Consider the following 21,267-nt stretch of genomic DNA (forward strand, 5'->3'; position numbering starts at 1 on the left):
CTTCTGATTGGCTCCTAGGGTTTCTAGGGCAGTGATGTCACTTGGCAGCTTTAAGGGTGATAACATTGATTCAGAACCCAACCCGCTAGTTCAAAGATGGGGTGGGCCACTGAGTGAAATGGCAGAGCAGGGCCCTGGTCTTTCTGACTCAAGCAAACAAACAAATAAATACAGTGGTCCAGGAGGTGGCTTAGCAGTAAATGCTGGACTTAACAAGGATGAGGTCCTGTGTTTGATCCCAGAAGGAAGCTCTCTCGTCGTCTGGTGGTGTCTGGGAGGTTCTGTGCACTGCACACCCTCACACTCACTCCAGCTCCTGGCCTTTGGGAAGGCAGGAATGACCTCTCACCTGAGCCCACTCCTGTTTGGCTGCAGGGTGTTTTACAAAGTGAAGAGCCGCAGTGCCCACATGAAGAGCCATGCAGAGCAGGAGAAGAAGGCGGCAGCCCTGCGGCAGAAAGAGAAAGAGGCCGCCGCAGCCGCCACCGCCGCCGCCACTGCAGTCAGTGCCTCCCCCCACCATCAGGCCCTACGGGAGGAGAGTGGGGCTGGCGAGAGGGGCTGACACCTTCCCCCTGGACTCCAGCCCTCCGTGCACCAGCCTGGCCAAGCGCCTGCAAGCAGCCTGGACCCTCCAGAGACCGCAAGGAGAGATTGAGTGGACTTTTCTCTGGAAAACAAACAAGACAGTAAAGTGAACGACTCTTTTATTTATAAAGGCCCCAGGAGCCGTGCCCAGACCTGCAAGATCCAGTTGTTGTTTGCATTTGGTCTGTTGGAAGCTGTCCTCATGCTTTCTTGGAACCTTGAGAGCCCCGGCTCACTCGGGCTGCCCCTCTGGAGGGGCTCTAGCCACTGCCACTGCTGCCTCTCACACTGGGACCTCTGCTGCCCTGCAGTCTCTGCTGTCTCCCCTCTCCCCCTCCTCTCCCGGGGCACCTAGGCGAGCCAAGCACAAGCTGTCCCCCATTGTAGCATTACCCCCTTCCCCAGAGGACCTCAGAGACTGCACAGCCTTGCCCCCAGCCCCAACAAGAGGAACTCCCTGGAAAGGAGTGTGGGGCCGTCTGTCTTCTGTCTGCTGCACACGCTGTGTGGGCCCAAGCTGCTCCGGTGACCCTGTCCTCAGAGAGGCCACCTCCCTCCCGGGAGGGAGAGACAGGAGACAGGTACCTATCCCTTTGCTGCTTGCTGATAGCCCTGCCAGGGCTGGGCTGTGTTCTCAGATGTTGGGGGAAGGTGCCATTTTTCCTGTCTAAGCTCCCAGCCTGCTGGAGGGAAGGGGTGATGTAGAGGGGGTAAGCCGAGGGCTAGGCACCCGCGGGAGTTCTCCTAAGCCCTGGCACTTGCCACTTCCCACCTTTTTTTGGCCAAATACCTTTGGGTCCTGGAGGCTGCTGAGGAAGCTCAGTCCAGACCCAGCCTGCTTCCTCTTGGTGCGAGTCCCCTGCCTGCCTCTGTCCTGCTCTCAGCAGCCACCGCCTAAGCCCACCCTACCTGGTCCAGCTGAGCCCCCAGTTCTGCATGCTGGAGATTTCTGGATCCTTCCCTGGGAGGGGGAGGTCTCCTAGCCACACTGGACAGGAGCCTTCATTCCTTGACTTGTGTCATTTGGGAGTTATTTATTTATTCTTAGTATTTAATTTGTAACATCCTCTCAGGGACCAGGGGCCTCCTGCTTTGCAGAGGCCCAAGTGCATTTATCCCCAAAACAACGCATCTTCTTGGCATCGGCAGCCCCCACTGCCACCCATCCCCTAGGCCCTAAGGTCCTGCTCACCTCTTTGCTCTGGAAGTTCTAGGCGACTAGGAGTGACCGTATCACTGCGAGACTAATAGGAATGGAGGTGATCAGAGGCAGTTCTTGTTAACTACTTCTGCTCTGACTATGCATTCAGATTGTCTGAGAGGACTGGCTGGAAGCCAGAATCTGGTCTTTTTTTTATGACTTGAAGAAGCCATACTTGATGGGGAATCACTAAGAGGGCTGGAAGGTTTTGGAGACCCTTTCACTTGCCAGCCCCATAGAAGAGCTGAGTTACTTTTCTGATCTTGTTATTCAACTTTGGGTCGTGCAAGAGAAGTTCAAGCGAATGCAAATATATGACAAGCCAACATGTTAGGAAGGAGCAAGATAATATTCATTCTGCTATTCCTTTGAGCTAGCCAAAAGGTATCATGTCAGTAGCTGGGAGTGGGGAGGGAGCTTATTGCCGGAGTATGCACGGTCAGGTATCTCCAGCATTCGTTTATGCAGCGTGTGGTTCCACAAGAGCCCCACTCCTAACAGTAACAAAACTCCTCGCCCAGACTTCTTGACAGCCGCCTAGAGCCACTTCCCAATTAGTTTCCTCCATCTGCTTCAACAAGCTCAATGTCCCAAGACTGCAGAAATCTAGTATGCCCTCCAGAAGCAGCAGGGCAGCAAATTGAGGCTCTCGCTTGCAAAATATGAGTGCCTTCACAGCTTAGCCCCAAAGTGCTACTCCCCCCGACCCCCGGGTTTTGCTTTGCTTTTTATTTTATTTTATTTTTTCCTATTTAAACTGAATTTGGTGTCAGGCTCGTTTGCACACGGGTGGTAACAGGTCCCTCCTTTGTCTGGAGTGAGTCTCACCTTTTCTAAGCTCATGGGCCAGGTTAACTTAGATGAAGAAGATGAAGGTGGTACCTCTATGAACCCAACCAGCTAGCATACTCTAGAAGGCTTTGCACAGGACGATGGATGGATTTCTACCTAGAATGCATTGTGAAAGTTAAAATGTTCTGAGAGCAGACGCAGTTGTGGTCAGCAGCCTGCTCGGAGAGTGGGCACAGCCACAGAGGTGGGCTCAGCTTTATTCTTTACGGTGCTTTGCTCCCAGCAGACAGGCTGGGTTCATCTGCTTGGCTTTTTGTTCCCCTGTGTCATTTATTCAGAGCTCATCACTTTAACAAGTTAAATGACAGACACCCCCAGCTTTATACTGTCCTCCCCACACCACCTCACATCTCCTCTCCATCTACACTCTGCCAAGGGCATGGAAAAAACCTAGTGCCTGCATTCCAGACCATTTCTGAGGCCTCTACCCACCGACCCCCAGGAGGCCGTGCTTTCTATCCTCCGCGCCTTCAGCACACACGCCCCTGCCCCACTAAGGTACAATACCCATCCTTCCCGCCACCCCTGACACAGAGGTCTTGTGCTGCTTATGTCTAAAGGGATTACCTATATTTAACTGCCTCAGTGACCTAACCTCTTTCTTCTCATGTGCCAGATGTTAAGCTGAAGGAGGAACAAAACATAATACACAGGCCTCCACTGTTGAAATATGTTTTCACTGGGGCTCACTTGTCTTCATGGCATTTATTATCAGACTGGCAAGCCTAGTGTTTTAGGCTTACAGGAAGTATGCCTATTTTTATAAAACAATTGTATATCCTCCCTATATTCTGCAGTGTGGATGTTTGCCTCTATTTGCAGCTGTTTCACCATTTCCTCATTTGTCTCTAAATTGAAGGCCTTGGTGGAGGGGACAGCACAGGAACAGCCTTGACAATTTGTAATTATTGTAAAAATATTTTAATAGCATATAAATAATTATATTCCTTTTATTTTGGAAAAAAACGATCAGACACTGCCTTTTGTGTGTTTGCTGCCTGTGGCATCCTTTTTTTAAAAGACTGTTACATATTAAAGTAATGTACATATATACATATATATATATTACCTCTTTTGCTGTACAGTTGTGATAGACCAGACTGAAAATTTTATTTTTTGTGTGCTTTTTATAAAAAAATTAATACACTAAAGAAAATCTTGCTGATGTGATTGTAATGTACCTATGTAACTTATTTACTTTTGGATGTTCTGTATCTTTAAACCTTTTATTAAATAAGGTTCTGAAAATTCAGATCTGAGTGCTCCGTTCTTTGAGGAAGGTCTGCACCATCTGGAATCGACATAACTAGGCCTGGTTCAGTTTGCAGGGGTTTATGGCCCGGCTCTGACCCGGGAGGATTCTGTTGCAGCCCCTAGATCCACGGTGCCAGGACAGGAAGTCAGTCACACAGCAATGTTAACTCGGCTACAAAGATGACAGAGTCAACTATATGCCGTTTCCTATTTTTCTTTTCTTACAAACTGAGACAAGAAAGTCTCAACTTTGCCTCCCAGAAAAACAGGGTGCCCAGCCGGCCAGGTGGTACCCAGGCGGAAGAGGGCCATTCATGTGCTGAGGATGACCAGAGTGCCTCCAAGGGGGCGCTTTTAACAATGTCGTTGAAAGCCACTCCAGAGCCATACTATTTTTTTGTGAAAGAGGAATAAAAAGTGCGCCATCAGACAAACCGCTTCCCCCCCCCCCGCCCCTCGCGGGCACCATGGCAACCGCTGGGGCGCGCGGGAGCTCTGCGGCTTCGGGATACGGTTGCCATGGCGACGCGCACGCGGGCCGCGCGGCGGGGGCGGGGTGGGCGGGGCGGGAGGCGCGGGCGCGGCGGCCCCGCCCCCACTGCGGCAGTAACGTCTCGCCGGGGCTGCGGGGCTCGGCACCCTGCGCCAGCGCTGCGCCACGGCCGCCGCCGCCGCCTCCAGCCGCGCTTCCCCGAGCTGCCCGCACCCGCGCGGAGGGACCCAGAGCCCGCGAAGCCGCCGGCGATTTCAGGGCTGCGTCCGCCTGCGGGAGCGGCGCGGTTCCTCGCTCGCCGCCGGCCCCGACCCCGGAGCAGCCCCGGGCGACGGCCGCCACCCCCCCCCCCCCCGGCCTCGACCCCGCGGAGACTCTCGCAAGATGGCGGCGGCCGCGTGACGGACAGGCGGCGCGGAGCTTCGCTGCTGCGGGCGGTGAATTGCGGGTGCGGCGAGCCCGACACCTCCCGCCTCGGGCGTGTCTCGGGAGGGGAGCGGCAGGGGGCGGCTTGTACGTCCTCCGAGAGCCCGGGACGCACTGTCCCTGCCGGTGGCACCCGCCCCGGGGGCTTGTCGTAGTTGAGAGGGACGAAGAAGAAGCCGACATGGCGATGACGCTGCTGGAAGACTGGTGCAGGGGGATGGATGTCAATTCCCAGAGGGCCCTCCTGGTCTGGGGGATCCCGGTCAACTGTGACGAGGCTGAAATCGAAGAGACCCTCCAGGCGGCCCTGCCCCAGGTGCCCTACCGCGTGCTGGGCAGGATGTTCTGGAGGGAGGAGAACGCCAAGGCCGCCTTGCTGGAGCTCACTGGCGCCGTGGACTACTCGGCCGTCCCCAGGGAGATGCCGGGCAAAGGCGGGGTCTGGAAAGTGGTGTTCAAGCCGCCCACCTCGGATGCCGAGTTCCTAGAAAGGCTGCGCCTCTTCCTGGCGAGGGAGGGGTGGACCGTGCAGGACGTGGCCCGGGTCCTGGGCTTCCAGAGCCCCGCCCCGCCCCCGGGCCCCGAGCTGCCCGCCGAGATGCTCAGCTACCTCCTGGATCACGTCATCCAGCCTCTGGTCGAGTCCATCTGGTACAAGAAGCTGACGCTGTTCTCGGGCCGGGATATCCCGGGCCCCGGCGAGGAGACCTTCGACCCCTGGCTGGAGCACACCAACGAGGTGATGGAGGAGTGGCAGGTGTCGGATGCGGAGAAGCGGCGGCGGCTGATGGAGAGCCTGCGGGGCCCGGCGGCGGATGTCGTCCGCATCCTCAAGTCCAACAACCCGGCCATCACCACCGCCGAATGCCTCAAGGCGCTGGAGCAGGTGTTCGGCAGCGTGGAGAGCTCCCGGGATGCGCAGGTCAGGTTTCTGAACACGTACCAGAACCCGGGAGAAAAGCTGTCGGCGTACGTCATCCGCCTGGAGCCGCTGCTGCAGAAGGTGGTGGAGAAGGGGGCCATCGACAAAGAGAACGTGAACCAGGCCCGGCTGGAGCAGGTGATCGCCGGCGCCAACCACAGCGGGGCCATCCGCAGGCAGCTGTGGCTGACGGGCGCCGCCGAGGGGCCGGCCCCCAACCTGTTCCAGCTGCTGGTGCAGATCCGCGAGGAGGAGGCCAAGGAGGAGGAGGAGGAGGCCGAGGCCGCGCTCCTGCAGCTGGGTCTGGAGGGACACTTCTGAGCGAGCCCCAGAAAGGGCCTTCGGTGTAGACCTAGGTCACAGCTGCTTGCCTTGTCTCTGTGCTGTCTTCGGGGTGTCGTGTCGTGTCGTGTCTGGGGGTGGGGGTGGGGTCAGGTCCCTGGACCCGTGTACCATTGGCAAAGCGGCGCGTTCGAGCTGCCGAGCTGCCGTAATAGGAATCCCACCAGCTCCCACGTCCGGTGAGAGCTGGGACCCAAGTGCGTCCTGCAAGCTACCATCGTGGCACCATCAGTTGTGCAACAAAAAAAAAAAAAAAAAAAAAAGTGAACTCGTGACACTTCTTCTCATCCAGGTAACTAAATGTGAAACTGCATGTTCAAAAAGGTCTGGATAACTCAAGAAAAATGTTCAGTTAAAATATTTGCTGTTCAGTTAAAATACTTGCTGCTCGGTTGTTACTAATACTGTGAATTTTTGTGTTTATTGTGAATTGTTCCTTATTTATATTAACGGAAGGAAATAGGAGTTTATTAACGGAAGGAAATAGGAGTTTATTAAATAGGAGTTTATTAACGGAAGGAAATAGGAGTTTATTCAAGATTAATCCACTTTTCAGTGCAAGTTATTTTACAGCTTTAAACGTGGATCAATTTAACAAAAGTATCTGAGACAAAATGGGATGTTGGAAAACACTATAATTAATGTGTGCATCACAACTTTTCACTGTTTTGAGACGTCTGTATATTGAAAATTGCATGAGGAGATTAATATGAATCAGCTGCAGAATCCATTCTCCCATTTCAGATTACTTTTTCCCCATTTCAGATTTTGACACAATTCTTGTTCATGCTGATTCTTAGTGTTCTAAGTGAAGATGACATTATCAAATAAGTGTATATGAATAAAATATTTTAAAAATTGTATTGGCTTTTTTTTCTGCGTGTATAAACACTTCAACATAAGTTCTATCTCCTCTTAGGAAACTCATTAAAAAACATCTTTAGACTCACTAAAAGACATATTATGTAGGCTTAGTTTTTAATAACTGGTCTTCAATTTTGCATGTTTTCTTTAAGGCTAGTAGAAGGCTAACCAGGCATAAGTAAATATTAACTCTAAAATATTGGATAATCCTGATTTGAGGAGGTTATCTAGCAACACACTCCCTCCTCTTAGAACTCCCTTTTCAGCTGAGAATGTTTTACCCTGCAGAGTAACTATAATGCAGCATACCTGTGAAAATGAGTGTTTCAGTTTTACAGCAGCCATTTTGTATTGAGAATCTGAAAAAGGAAATATGGCCTAAAAACATGGTTATTGGGTCGTAGATATTTTGACTGAAGATGCCCATCTCTTGAGATTCTTAGTCCCCAAAAAGGATTACAGAATTAGAAGGGTTTGGCTGGGTTTCCCCTTAATAACATGGCTTAAAATGAAAGCCGACCCATTTATATGCCTGTTTCACACTCTCAACACACACACACACACACACACCCCACGAGATAACAAATCCCCACCTCATCTAAACCCCCCTCCCCTCGAGGTAACAGGAATCCCCACCTCCTGCCCCAAAATCACAAGTTTCTGTTCACCTAGCCTCCCCAGCATCCCCACAGGTGGCTCTGGTTGCAGACTCCCTTCACAATCCTATTTGCATATATCCTCCCACCTTCCCCTCAGAAACAGACTCTTCCCACTCCACCCAGTGTCCCACCCTTAACAGCATCTGTTCACATCTGCATACTCCACTGCCACCACGCATTGTAGACTCCCACTTCATACACACCACCCATAACAAAACAAACCAGTGTGTGTGTGTGTGTGTGTGTGTGTGTGTGTGACAATTACAGACATCCTATACCTGTACATAGGGGCAGATCTTATTTTTATAGCTGCATTGTTTTAAAAAAATGCAAAGCTGGGGTCCTTGCATACAGGCATTACAGCTAAGTGGCTGACCAGTCCAATTTATTATTTCATTTTGATTCATTTGATAGGACAGGGAGAAATTGAGGGGGAAGAAGGGAAGGAGAAAGACGCCAGTGCCACTGCTTCACCACTTGTGAAGCTTCCCTGCAGCTGGGCCTGGCAGCTGGAACCTGGTCCTTATTCACGGTGATATGTGCACTCAACCAGGTGTGCCACCACCCAGCTGCCCTACTCCAGCCCACGTTTCTTGCTCTATATCCTAAGGAGGAAAAAAGAGAAAGATATACCATCATCCATAGAGCTCTCAAGTGCGAAGACTCAACCAAGGCCTCAGGTGCGATAGTGTATACCTGCTGACCTATTTGCCTACCCACTACAGTCACTTTTTTTTTTTGGCCTCCAGGGTTATCACTGGGGCTCAGTGCCAGCACTACAAATCCACTGCTCCTGGGGGCCATTTTTTCCCATTTTATTGGCCAGGACAGAGAGATTGAGAAGGAGACAGGGAGAAAGACATCTGCAGACCTGCTTCACTGCTTGTGAAGTGTCCCTCCTGCAGGTGAGGAGTGGGGCTCAAACCTGGATCCTTGTGCAGGTCCTTGCGCTTCGGACTATGTACCCTTAACCTGGTGCACCACTGTCAGTCCCCCCAGCAGCCTCCCATCGCCCCCTCCCCAGCACTAGGGCTCCACAAATGTCTAATTCCACCAATCCAAGGCCCACTTTTTCATTCTTTTATTTAAAACAGAGATAGGAGAGACACCACAGCACTTCCATCACCTACAGATCTCTCTCCCTCCCCAGGCCCCCCTGGATCATGTGATTCCTATGTGGTGTCAGGGTTTTGTGCATGGCAGGACACAAAATGAGCTATCTCCTAGTTCAGATGTATACTGACTGATTTACAGTGCTAAGGACACCTGTGCATAGTTTCACCACTTCCAGGCCAACTTTTTCAGATAGACAGAAAAGAAACATGACAGCTTGAGACCTGCCTCCTGGTGCTATGCATTTTAAAAGAGAATACAAGAAACATCCTCATGGCTGGGGAGACAGCCTAGTGGTTATGCAAAAAGATACTCATGCCTGAGGCACCAAAGGCCCCAGGTTCAATCCTTAGCATCCAAATAAGCCAGAGCTGAGCAAAAACTATAGTAAAATAATCCCTCATTACCAAAGAAATATGGAATAATGGTCAACAATTTGTTTGGCTTTGTATGTTAACTCTTTTCAAACACCAGGTTCCAGATGCTAGCATGATGCCAACCAGACTTCCCTGGATAGACAACCCCACCAATATGTCCTGGAGCTCCACTTCCCCAGAGCCCTTCCCCACTAGGGAAAGAGAGAGACAGGCTGGGAGTACGGATGGACCTGTCAACGCCCATGTTCAGCGGGGAAGCAATTATAGAAGCCAGACCTTCCACCTTCTGCATCCCAGAATGACCCTGGGTCCATACTCGCAGAGGGTTAAAGAATAAGAAAGCTATCGGGGAGGGGATGGGATACAGAGCTCTGGTGGTGGGAATCGTGTGGAGTTGTACCCCTCTTAATCAATGTTTCCTTTTTATAAATAAAAAATTTTTTTTAAAAAGAATATGGAATAAAACACCAGAACAGGTCAATATTAACACTGGCTGAAAGCCCAGATTATATATATGCTGGGGAAATGTGGGATGTTACTGCTATTGCTATTTCTTATGTAACAAAAAAGACCTGAGCAGGGTCATGTTATTCCAGACCACAAACAAGGGCCTTTCATCAGTCAGCCTTTACTTTGTGCACTTATGGAAGTAAGAAAAGACTAGGAAAAGGTAAATGTGGTAGGTAACCTGCTGTCCCTTGCAGCTTTTTTTTCAGAAGCCACATCATCTTAAAAGGACCTAGAAAGCTTGGGAGAAAGAGTTAGAAACCTAGGGGAAGAAATTACCATTGGTAATGAAATACTGAAAACAAAGATTTAGCGTAAAAAAAATAGTAATAATCTCCCCCCCCCACATACACACTATGTAGAACATATTATCTAAATTCTAACTTTCTCTAGAAGTATTACTGTAAGTTTATATAGTATTCTGTAGTAACTCCATGAATGGTCATGTAACCAAAACACGATGCATTTTTCTTATAAAATAACACAGTTTATTACTATTTTAAAACAAGTCTCACAAAATAACATTCAGAAACTCAACATTTCTAAATAATTTAACACAATAATATTAGTCATAAAGTCATGCTACAAAATTCCTACATATAAAAGATTATTAGCAAAGTACTGATAGATGTTAAAACGTCCTTGGAAGAATGCAGTTGGTTCTAGAAGCCAAAGGGTCTGGAATGATGCTTATGATCACGACCGGTTGGCACCCTGGGAGAAGCAACTGGTGAAACTGTAGACTTGCTACAGCTCCGACTTGCCGGTCTTTGATGGGAATGATAGCACCTCAGAGGCAGGTAACCTGCTGAGCAAAGAAGCAAAGAGCTCCCCAACCTGCTAACATTAGCTACGACTTAATTTGGCCGACAACTAAATCAGTATTTAAGCTGTAAATGTGGGGAAGGTAACTCAAAAGTTTTCATTGTGAGGAGGAAGAATCTACGGGGCACATCTCCCAGAGGAACGACTGAGGGGTAGAGTAGGTATGGAAGATGACCAGCAAGGGACTCAGGAAATCCTGACTCTGATGAAGTCAACAGATAAATACTGCTCATGTAGGCTCATAACAAACATGGATGGCGTTTGATTCTCTAATAATTACATTCAGGCTAAGTATTTACCCACGCTTTGGGAGTATTTTCCACAAATATCTAGTTCATAATTTTAAAGTGCAAATCTACTAGAATAGTGCACCCTCCCTCACTCCCCTTGTTAAATTTCCTAGGGCATAATCTGGAGGGGGGGGGTGTTAAGACAGACAATAAACTACAAGCCAAATATGACTGGTTCATTGAGTGACACTTTAAGGTCAGAGGAAGGTAAGACTCCAGTTAGCTTTTCCATATAATGTTTTCCCTGTGTAGCCACTGGTTTGTGCAAGTCAGGAACAGAGATGTAAATATGGAATTTTGGAAAAGCTCATGATTTTTAAAACAGAACCTTAATTTTTTTCGACTGTACCTATTTTGTGGCTTTGCAAAAAAAAAAAAAATCCTAAAGATAAGAGAATATGGTCCAGTTATCTGTGCCAGAAACACCAGCTCTCCTATACTGAATCACAGTAGTGAATTCTTCAGACATAGCAGCAGCCCAAATAACGGCAATGTGCGCCCCAGGGTAACTTTCAGCTTAGTACTCATCACCTTCAGGGCACACTTTGAAATAACGACTGGATTGTGTTAGACACTAACTCCTTGTGGCCATGCTTAGATATTTCCCCCAATATTTTAACTTTCTTTTTTAACATTTTTTATAATATTTATTTATTCCCTTTTGTTGCCCTTGTTTTATTGTTGTAGTTATTATTGTTGTCATTGTTGGATAGGACAGAGAGAAATGTAAAGAGGAGGGGAAGACAGAGAAGGGGAGAGAAAGACAGACACCTGCAGACCTGCTTCACCACCTGTGAAGTGACTCCCCTGCAGGTGGGGAGCCGGGGGCTCAAACCAGGATCCTTAACGCCGGTCCTTGCGCTTTGCGCCACCTGCGCTTAACCCACTACGCTACCGCCCGACTCCCATATTTTAACTTTCGAAGACTTTTTACTGTTTCCTCTTCATCCTAAGAAGCACCCAGATGGCAGATTCTTGGTCACAGAGACAACTACCCTCACTTCTATTACACATCATTAGCTTTAAGAGTAAGTCAGTTAAGATTCATTTTGGGGGCCAGTGAAAATGGCTCACTTGGTTAGTGTGCTGCTTGAGCCCAGCCCACCACACAGAAGGATGTTTTTGATGCTGTGGTCTCTCCTCCCCCCCCCCCACTCTGTCTCTCTCTCTGCCTTCCTGCCTGTCTCTACCCCTAAAAAATATAAATAAAAATAACAAAATAATTTTAAAAGATTCATTTCTTAATCCCCCTTATTCTACTTCAGACCACTGGTAAAGGGTGTCAGAAGCAGCATCTATTCAAGTCAAAATTACCTTTCCATATAGAAACCCTATTTAAACGTCTTACACCAACCGTACCACGTTACTCGACCAATTATCATGAATAGACCTTCTTCAGACGGCATCCCAAATCAGTGTCTATACTAGCTGACTCGCATACAACTGCCAATTTCTTGCAATTGATGATTTCTATATCCTGCAAAATACTGTGCATTACTGGACAAAGAATGAACACTTCAGGGACAAAGCAAAATCTATCATAAAGTTGAATTCTGTTGATAGTTAAGGAAGAGGTAGATTAAGTCGCTGTCCTACGATAAGCAAGAATTCCAAGGAACAAAAGCTGAAATCCTGCTGAAGAAAGATAAACTAAACATTCCAGCCCTGAGCTTCTAATGTGTGAAAAATATGAATATTACAAGAAAAGGAGACCCCGGTGATCACTTCCTTTGATTCATGATCACGAAATATATCACCTTCTCTCATACAATAACTTGTGTGACATATGACTACAGAGTTAAAATAAACGGGCCTCGAGCAAAAGGAATGCCGCTTTACAGCACTTGTCCCTAATCAGAGGTGAATTTGTTCTGCCCCAGGGAGCAGATGGCAACGTCTAGAGACAATTTTGGTTGTCACACCTGAGGAGGGGTTCTACTGGCATCTAGTTAGTAGAAGCCGGAGCTAATCGTCCTTTATCACGCAGGACAGCCCCTCATAACAATGAATTACCCAGCTTAAATGTTAATGGTACCAAAGTTGAAAAACTTTGGTTTAAAGTAACGAATTCATATTAACAGAGAATATACATATACACACAAAAACAAACAGAAAACTTTCAAGCCCTGACCGGTAATGTATCTACGATCTTAGATTTATGGAGCACATCGATAGAAGAGTTGAATTCTTGACAGCTTAAAATCAAACTTCTTGTGAAAAAGTCAAATAGTGGGCCAGAAAAATCTCCGGTAGAGAGTCCTCCTGGTGTGCAATGTGTGAGACCCAGGTTCAAGCCTAGGCCCTACCACAATGGAGGAAGCTGCAGTGTCATGATGTCTCCCCCCATCTCTCTGTCACTTCTCTTTTTCATTCTGTCTGTAAAGTAAACCCAGAATGGTGAAGCCTGGTGGAAAAAACAAAATCAAGGGGGCGGGGCAGTGGTGCACCCGATTAAGGGCACACAGTATGAACTGCAAGGATCTGGGTTTTAGCCCCCGGCTCCCCACCTGCAGGGGGGACGCTTCACAAACAGCGAAGCAGGTCTGCAGGTGTCTATCTTTGCCTTTCCCTCTCTGTCTCCCCTCCCCTCTCAATTTCTCTCTGTCCCATCCAATAAAACGGGAGAAAAAAAATGGCAGCCAGAAGCAGTGGATTCGTAATGTCGGCACCATGCCCCAATGATAACCCTGGAGGCAAAAAAAAAAAGGCTGATCCCAGAGCTTCACCTTAAGGAATTACAGAAAGAACTGTATTAATATTTTTGTTGACATTGGGGCTTCACCACTCCAAAGTGACTTTTTTAGATAGAAAGACAGAGACAGATATAGAGAGACAGAGAAAGACATCAGAGCACTGAAGCCTCCTTCAGTGCTGTGGGGGCTGGGCTTGATGCCGGGCTATGCCCATGACAAAATAAATGCATTATCCAAGTGAGCTATCCTGCCAGCCCAAAAGTAAGAAATTCAGATGATCCACTAAGATGACAGAATGCTTTAACCAGGGGCATAGAGAAAATCCATTTCAACATTTCAAGTAGGTTAGATGTCTGACCCAAGAAACATATATCAAAGGCATTTATATCAGCTAAATTTACAGCAGTAAAGGATGATTCAAGGAGTAAGTTAAGAGACTTCTGAACTTCTTCACATATCCTGTCCGCCACTTGACAATGGCATGGATTCTGATTCTAATTCCACAAGAAAGATGCAGAGAAGTCATTCTGATACTTGTTGAGTGGAAGGAACTAAGTGTGAATCTTGAGTGAAATGGATCCAGAAAAGCATCTTACATTCCTCTGAAAACCTATCTGATTAGGAAACAAAGAGAAATAGATTGCTTTCTACATCAGAGAACTACAGAACTGTTCAGAAAAACTAACACTAGGGACCAGTGGTGACGCATCCGGTTCAGCACACACAGTACTCAGCACACACAGTACTCAGCACACAGTACTCAGCACACACAGTACTCAGCACAAAGACCCGCACAAGGATCCGAGTCGAGCCCCTGCCCCCCACCTGCAGCAGGGACACTTCCCAGGCGGTGAAGCAGGTCTGCAGGTGTCTCTCTCTCTCCCCCTCCTCTTTCAATTTCTCTCTGTCCTATTGAATTAAAAAAAAAAAAAAAGGGAAAAAAGTGTCTGCCAGAAGCAGTGGATTCGTAGTGCTGGCACAGAGCCCCAGCCATAACACCGAGGCAAAAAAAAAAAAAAAAAATGTTAGAAACACGAACATAATAAGCCATTTGACAAGTAAATCCAGTATGAAGTTATCCATTCCCTATTATTCACTTCTAGGTTGCTTTCAGCAAATACATCCATACACTGCAATAGGGCCCCCAGCTTGCCTACTCGATAACATACAAACTACAAGGCCACCTTCCCCTATCAGCTGCCAGGACTTAAATATTACCGAGAGGAATGAAGGCTTCTTGCCTACTGTTCACCAAAGAAATACCCCAAAGCATTGAACATATAAACCAATCAGAGTAAAGATTTCTTCCTCCTAGATACTAAGAGCTAAAAGGAAGCTAAAAAGGTGTTGGTCTAATCTTCTCTCTTGTTCATATTTAGAACTGATTGTCGAAGCAGTGGTCCCTTTTGATCAGAGTGACCAGGAGAAATTGTGGAATTCCTATCGAAATGATAGCAAAAAATTTCTGAAATCCGAGGCTGCTTATGCAATCACTTGTAGGAAATGATTCTCCTCTCTGACTGATTCTAGTCGGGTAAATGGGGAAGTAAATTACCCACTGTATCTGGCTGAATGGCGTTAGGCACAATCTGGCATAGGACCTCTGACTTCTTTCCCACAATCTGTCAGCAATTCTGTCAGGGCCTGCTATGGATTTCTTTTCCTTCTATGATAAATTCTAAGCTCTGCATCCAACTATTGCTTTGCAATAAATCACCTACAATGCTTCACAGAGAAGAAAATCCTCAAAAATATTGCCATTTGCTTGGGATCCCATAACAAGACATCTCTTTTCCCTCAATAATCACTTATAAAATTCATTTTAAGAGCTGTTTAACTTAGAACTTCTGTAAAAATAGTTTTAAATACTTTCTCTTCTTGACAGATACCAAATCTGGTCCTTAAATTCTATACCTTTATAACAACCACTTCCCCCAACATGAGGGTCAGCAGAACAAACTTACAAGGGCAAATCTGCATATCCATGAATGAGCAACACTAAGCCGAGGGATTCAAATAGAACAGATAAGGACCATGAGCCACAAAGTGTGCGTGAGACCAGATCTACATGAGTAGCATGTCCATGGAACAAACAGGTAAAAGGAATGATCACAGAACTCATATTAACCACGGACTCAATCACTGAATGACTCACTCAGTGGTCATGCTTGTAAGACACAATCTAAATTCTAGCTGGCATTGTACATGTTTCTGAAAAATAAATCTATATAGGCTAGAAGGTCTACACGGCATTACTTTTTCTGGTTTGTTTTTTTTCCAACATCGGTTTTCCTATTTGAACCTGGAGTCCTCGTTCTTGGGCTGACGTTGCATTTCTAAAAAGATTTCTTCCCACCACCACACTGTCTTCTGAACCAAAGACATGACACATCTGTGCTTCTGAGTCATAACAAGATAGACCTCCAGCAAAGATGATACACAGATACAGAAGTTAACTGTATGTATTCAAATGCCTAGCCTTAAAAAAAAAAAACTAAAGAGCCACCTTTGTTCCTGTTGTTGCTAACAAGTCTCTAAAGGGTTCAGCAGATAGGACCACACAGTACTTAACTGGAACAAAGACTGAAAATTTGTAATTTCTAAAAAGAGAACTAGAATATATAAAGTATCAGTGGGTAGGGGAAGAACCATTGACTAGGTTAAGAAAAAAAAAAAAAGAAATAAGAGATTTGCTTTGTCTTAACAACCTTTTGCCGCACACAGAATTTTTAAAATAGACAATTATATAAAACTTATCTGTTGTTCATATGACATTTAAATAAGTTAATACAAAGTAGGAAACATGATGTTAGTTATCTTCTTCCTCATCCTCCTTAATTACTGGAGTACCTAAAATGAAAAAGAAAATTATTTTTGGTCATTCTTAATAGATTGTTAAAATTTTATCTTTTTTTTTTTTAAGAGAATGAAAGAGACCATAGCACGGAAGTTTCTTTTAATGCACCGGGCGTAAACCTGCGCTGTGCACATGGCAAAGCAGCGCACTATTCACGTGAGCTATTTCACCAGCCCAGATTGCTAACATTCTGTTTATAATTACCTTTATTTATTTATTTACTTATTTATTGGATAGAGACAGCCAGAAATGGGTAAGAAAGGGAGTGACAGAGGGAAAAAGAGACAGAGAGACACCTGCAGCCCTGCTTCACCACTCATGAAGCTTTCTCCCTGGTGGGGTCAGGGGCTCAAACTCAGGTCCTTAAGCACCGTGACGCGTGAGTTCCACCAGGTGCGCCACCACCTGGCTCTGATTGTTAAAAGTTCTCAATGATTCTATTTTCCTGTTAGCCTGAAAAGTTCAGAGATGCTATAAAGTTTTCCATAACAGGAACAGATAAATCCTATCTTTAGGGGCAGTGAGGTGGCTTAGCGGCAGCTCCTGTCTCCCATGCATGAGACGCTGGGTTTCATCTCTGAGGCCAGAGCAGTTCTTCTGGAGTGTTTCAGATTAGCCTGAGGTGAGCACTTGGTCCAAAAGGCTATCAACTGGCATAGCCAAGCTGTGGTCAACACTGAGGGATTCTTTTACATTCTTAAGGGAAAACACTTACTTCTTTATGTAATGTGGGGGGGAGAAATTATTATTATTATACACTTATTTATTTTATTGTTATTTTTTAATTAATTAATTTTTTTTGCCTCCAGGGTTATCGCTGGGGCTCGGTGCCAGCACTACGAATCCACTGCTCCTGGAGGCCATTTTTCCCATTTTGCTGCCCTTGTTGTTGTGCTTGTTGTAGTTGTTATTGCTGTCATAGCTGTTGTTGTTGTTGGATAGGACAGAGAGAAATGGAGACAGGAGGGGAAGACAGAGAGGAGAGAGAGACAGACACCTGCAGACCTGCTTCACCACCTGTGAAGCAACCTCCTACAGGTGGGGAGCTGGGGGCTCGAACCAGGATCCTTGCACTGGTCCTTGCGCTTTGTGCCATGTGCACTTAACCCGCTGTGCTACCGCCCGACTACTTATTTTATTTATTTTCCTTTTTGTTGCCTTTGTTGTTTTCTATTGTTGTTGTGGTTATTATTATTGCTGTCATTGTTGGATAGGACAGAGAGACATGGAGAGAGGAGGGGAAGACAGAGAGGGGGAGAGAAAGACAGACACCTGCAGACCTGCTTCACCGCCTGTGAAGCGACTCCCCTGCAGGTGGGGAGCCGGGGGCTCGAACCGGGATCCTTAGGGCGGCCCTTGTGCTCACCCCGCTGCGCTAATGCCCGACTCCCCGAAAAGAAATTATTTTAAATAGTCTCTAGTATCCAACCGAAGGTAAAGTCTGGGCCAGGGAGATGACATCCTTGTAGTTCGAGAGAGTGTCGTGGCTGAGGCACTAGGTGCCATGTGCAACCACCTGCACCGCCATAAGCCAGAGCTGAGTCATGCTCTAATTAAATACATGTACCTTAAATTATGAAGTCCCAGTCTCTTTCCATTTTTTCTTTTGCTGTTTTAGCATGTGTGTGACTGGAGTCTTGTATATGTGTGATGCCACTACTTCTAGGCCACTTTTTCCCATTTTGTTTTTTGCCTGCAGGGTTATCGCCGGGGCTCAGCGCCCGCACTAAGAATCCACCGCTCCCGGCGGCCATCTTTTCTCCATTGCTGCTGCTGCTGCTGTCGTTGGATAGGACAGAGAGAAATCGAGAGAGGAGGGGGAGGTAAAGAGGGAGAGAGGAGACTGCAGACTTGCAGAGAGAGGAGACCTGCTGACTTGCTTCACCACTTGCGAAGCAACCCCCCTGCAGGTGGGGAGCCGGGGCTCACACCAGACACTTTTTCCTTCTGATAGGGAGAGAGACAGAAATCACAGCAGTAGAGCTTCCCCTGGTGACAGGATCTCTCTCATGTGGTGCTGGGGTTTGATCCTCAGCACTGTATACGCCAAAATAATGTTCGTGTATGTGTCCCCTCCTTTTTTTTTTTTTTTTTCTTTTTTTCTCCTCCAGGGTTATTGCTGGGCTCGGTGCCTGCACCATGAATCCACCGCTCCTGGAGGCCATTTTTCCCCCTTTTTGTTGCCCTAGTTGTTGCAGCCTCGTTGCAGTTATTATTGCCATTGTTGACGTTGCTTTGTTGTTGGATAGAACAGAAAGAAATGGAGAGAGGAGGGGAAGACAGAGAGAGGGGGAGAGAAAGATAGACACCTGCAGACCTGCTTCACCACCTGTGAAGTGACACCCCCCCTCCCCCGCAGGTGGGGAGCCCGGGGCTCGAACTGGGATCCTTATGCCAGTCCGTGCACTTTGTGCCATGTGCGCTTAACACACTGCACTACCGCCTGGCCCCCAATAAATTGCATCTTAAAGAACTTAGAGGGCCGGGTGGTAGTGCACTGGATTAAGCACACATAGTAGGAAGCACAAGGACCAGAGCAACAGATTCATAGTGCAGGCACGAATTAAAATAAAATAAACAAAATAAAATTTAAAAAAGAATTTACTGATTATAAGAGAGAAGGAAAGATAACCAGAGCATCATTTTGACACATGCAATATATATGTACGTGTGTTAATATTTTATCTATTCAGGTATTTATTAGAAAGATAGGAGAGAGAATGAACCAGACATCACTCTGGTACATGTGCTGCTGGGGATTGAACTCTGGACCTCATACTTGAGAGTCCACTGCTTTATCCACTGTGCCAACTCCTGAGTCACACAAATTTAATTCTAGACCTAGAAAACATTTCCCAGTTGGCTCAGAGTCACTCACCATCCAACTTTTTCAGCTTCGGTACTCTCTTGGTGGCCTCTTCAATCCAACTCCCTTCAGCAGAATGCTTCTCTTCCAAGGGATTGCCTACAAACACCAGGTCTTCCAGGCACGGCAATTCTGCCAGCTTCAGAAATTCAGCTACAAGTACAAAGAATATATTGTGCAGTTAAGTCACAAGTGTTACTGTTTTGAGACCTTGGGGTAGAAAACCAGTGTTACTAGCTCTCCGCTCTCTGTGTGTTAACTACTTAGGGAAATTAGTTGTTGGAGGTTTTAAGGGGAGGGAGGGATATTATGCCATATGAAATTATTTTCTGAAGGTATGATAGAAAAAGAGGAGAAAAGAAGACACACTTAACTTTTTGTTGGCCTAAAGGTAGGATAAGAAGAGGAAATGGGAAGTCAAGCGGTAGCGCAGTGGGTTACGCGCAGGTGGCACAAAGTGCAAGGACCGGCATAAGTATCCCGGTTCGAGCCCCGGGCTCCCCACCTGCAGGGGAGTTGCTTCACAGGCCATGAAGCAGGTCTGCAGGTGTCTGTCTTTCTCTCCCCCTCTCTGTCTTCCCCTCCTCTCTCCATTTCTCCCTGTCCCATCCAACAATGAGGACATCAATAACAATAATAATAACTACAACAACAATTTTAAAAAAGGGCAACAAAAGGGAAAATAAATATTTAAAAAATAAAAAAAAAGATGAGGAAATGAAGTTTGGAATAAAGAAGAACAAATCAACCTCCAGTGAAGGTTTTTTTTTAAATCTCTGGGGCCCTACCTACACTACTACAAATCACTGCTCCTGTTGGCCATTTTTCCCATTGTTGTTGTTGTTGGATAGGACAGAGAGAGTTTGAGAGGAGGGAAGATAGAGGGGGAAGGGAAGCTAAGACACCTGCAAGCCTGCTTCACCAGTTCTGAAGTGACTCCTGCAGGCAGGGAGCCAAAGGCCCAAACCAGGATCCTTGTGCAGGTTCTTGTGCTTGGTACAATGTGTGCTTAACCTGGTGCACCACCGCCCGGCCCCCAGTAACTTACAGGTGTCACTTCACAGGTGCTGAAGCAGGTCTGCAGGTGTCTGTCTTTCTCTCCCCCCTCTGTCTTCCCCTCCTGTCTTTCTCTCCCCCCTCTGTCTTCCCCTCCTCTCTCCATTTCTCTCTGTCCTATCCAGCAACAATGACAACAATAATAATAACAACAATGATAACAAGGGCAACAAAAGGGAAAAAACAGCCTCCAGGAGTGCAGGCACCGAGCCCCAGCAATAACCCTGGAGACAAAAAAAAAAAAAAAAGGATGCAGTTCATTTATATTTTTTTACTTTACCAGAACACTGCTCAGCTCTGGCTTATGGTGGTGCTGAGGATTGAACCTGGGACTTTGGAGCTTTAAGCATGAGCGTCTCTTTGCATAACCATTATACTTATTTTATTTATTGACACAAGATAGAGAGGGAGAGAAAAGAGAACCAGAGCTTCACTCTGGCCAAATGGGATGCTAGGAATTGAACTTGGGACCTCATGCTTCCGTGTCGAGCACCTTACTCATTGTACAACCTCCTGGACCCTGAATAAGCCTAAAAATAAACACAGAAGAATTTGTGACCCAAAATCATGAAAAAGAACAACATCAAAAATAACAAAACTGAGTAATAGGTTATCTCTGACCTCCAAGGCCATTTCTGTCTTCTCCATGCTATAATGCCTCAGTATGGACCATGTTAAACAACTTTTGCTTCTCTCATTCCCTGACCTTTAAATTCTTATTTCTTTTCTTGGCCACTAGGGCCTCAGGAAGGTTTTGAAACTGTGATAGTCCATCGCTCCCAGCTGACTTTTTTTTTTCCTTCTTTTGTTCCCGATAGAGGGAGGGGGAGGAGAGGAAGAGATGTGAGATACAGCATACTACCCCACCACTCCCCTATGCAAAATCCTCCCACGTGCTGTCAGGGTGCCCTGTGCATGATAAGGTGTGCTCTCTACTGCATGAGCTGTCACCCATCTTTGAATTCTCAAAGCAACTCATTCAAGCCTCTAGTGCATAAGGTTATCACACAGTTTCATAGTTATTAGCTTATAAGCTAATTTTTGCCACTAAGCTATCACCTTCTTGAGGGCAGGGATAGTGT

General features: G+C 46.7%; 3 protein-coding genes across 8 annotated transcripts in view; 2 read left to right on the forward strand and 1 right to left on the reverse strand.

Annotated features, from left to right (window-relative positions):
* The window catches only part of MIDEAS (mitotic deacetylase associated SANT domain protein), a 91,756-nt gene extending 87,863 nt beyond the window's left edge, over positions 1 to 3,893 (forward strand). For all 5 annotated transcript variants that reach the window (XM_060175502.1, XM_060175500.1, XM_007521735.3 and 2 more), the window contains one exon: positions 376 to 3,893. In XM_060175502.1, the coding sequence (XP_060031485.1) occupies positions 376 to 565 (190 nt within the window). In that variant the 3' untranslated portion in view covers positions 566 to 3,893. The remainder of the gene's footprint in view (positions 1 to 375) is intronic.
* A 994-nt stretch (positions 3,894 to 4,887) lies between these two features.
* On the forward strand, positions 4,888 to 6,937 carry PNMA1 (PNMA family member 1). Its single transcript, XM_007521736.3, has one exon. The coding sequence runs from the start codon at positions 4,996 to 4,998 to the stop codon at positions 6,055 to 6,057; it is 1,062 nt and encodes a 353-aa protein (XP_007521798.1). The 5' UTR covers positions 4,888 to 4,995; the 3' UTR covers positions 6,058 to 6,937.
* Positions 6,938 to 13,774: 6,837 nt separating this feature from the next.
* DNAL1 (dynein axonemal light chain 1) overlaps positions 13,775 to 21,267 on the reverse strand; it is a 28,586-nt gene continuing 21,093 nt past the window's right edge. For both annotated transcript variants that reach the window (XM_060175526.1, XM_060175527.1), the window contains exons 7-8: positions 19,142 to 19,282; positions 13,775 to 16,256 (exon numbers count right to left, since the gene is read on the reverse strand). In XM_060175526.1, coding sequence (XP_060031509.1) covers positions 16,216 to 16,256; positions 19,142 to 19,282 — 182 coding nt within the window. In that variant the 3' untranslated portion in view covers positions 13,775 to 16,215. The remainder of the gene's footprint in view (positions 16,257 to 19,141; positions 19,283 to 21,267) is intronic.

The sequence above is a fragment of the Erinaceus europaeus genome, chromosome 16 (assembly GCF_950295315.1).
Source record: "Erinaceus europaeus chromosome 16, mEriEur2.1, whole genome shotgun sequence".
Classification (NCBI taxonomy): Eukaryota; Metazoa; Chordata; class Mammalia; order Eulipotyphla; family Erinaceidae; genus Erinaceus; species Erinaceus europaeus.

Bases quoted from the DNA above. Each gene is read 5' to 3' on its own strand.
- PNMA1 (XM_007521736.3), top strand. From the start codon at position 4,996: ATGGCGATGACGCTGCTGGAAGACTGGTGCAGGGGGATGGATGTCAAT.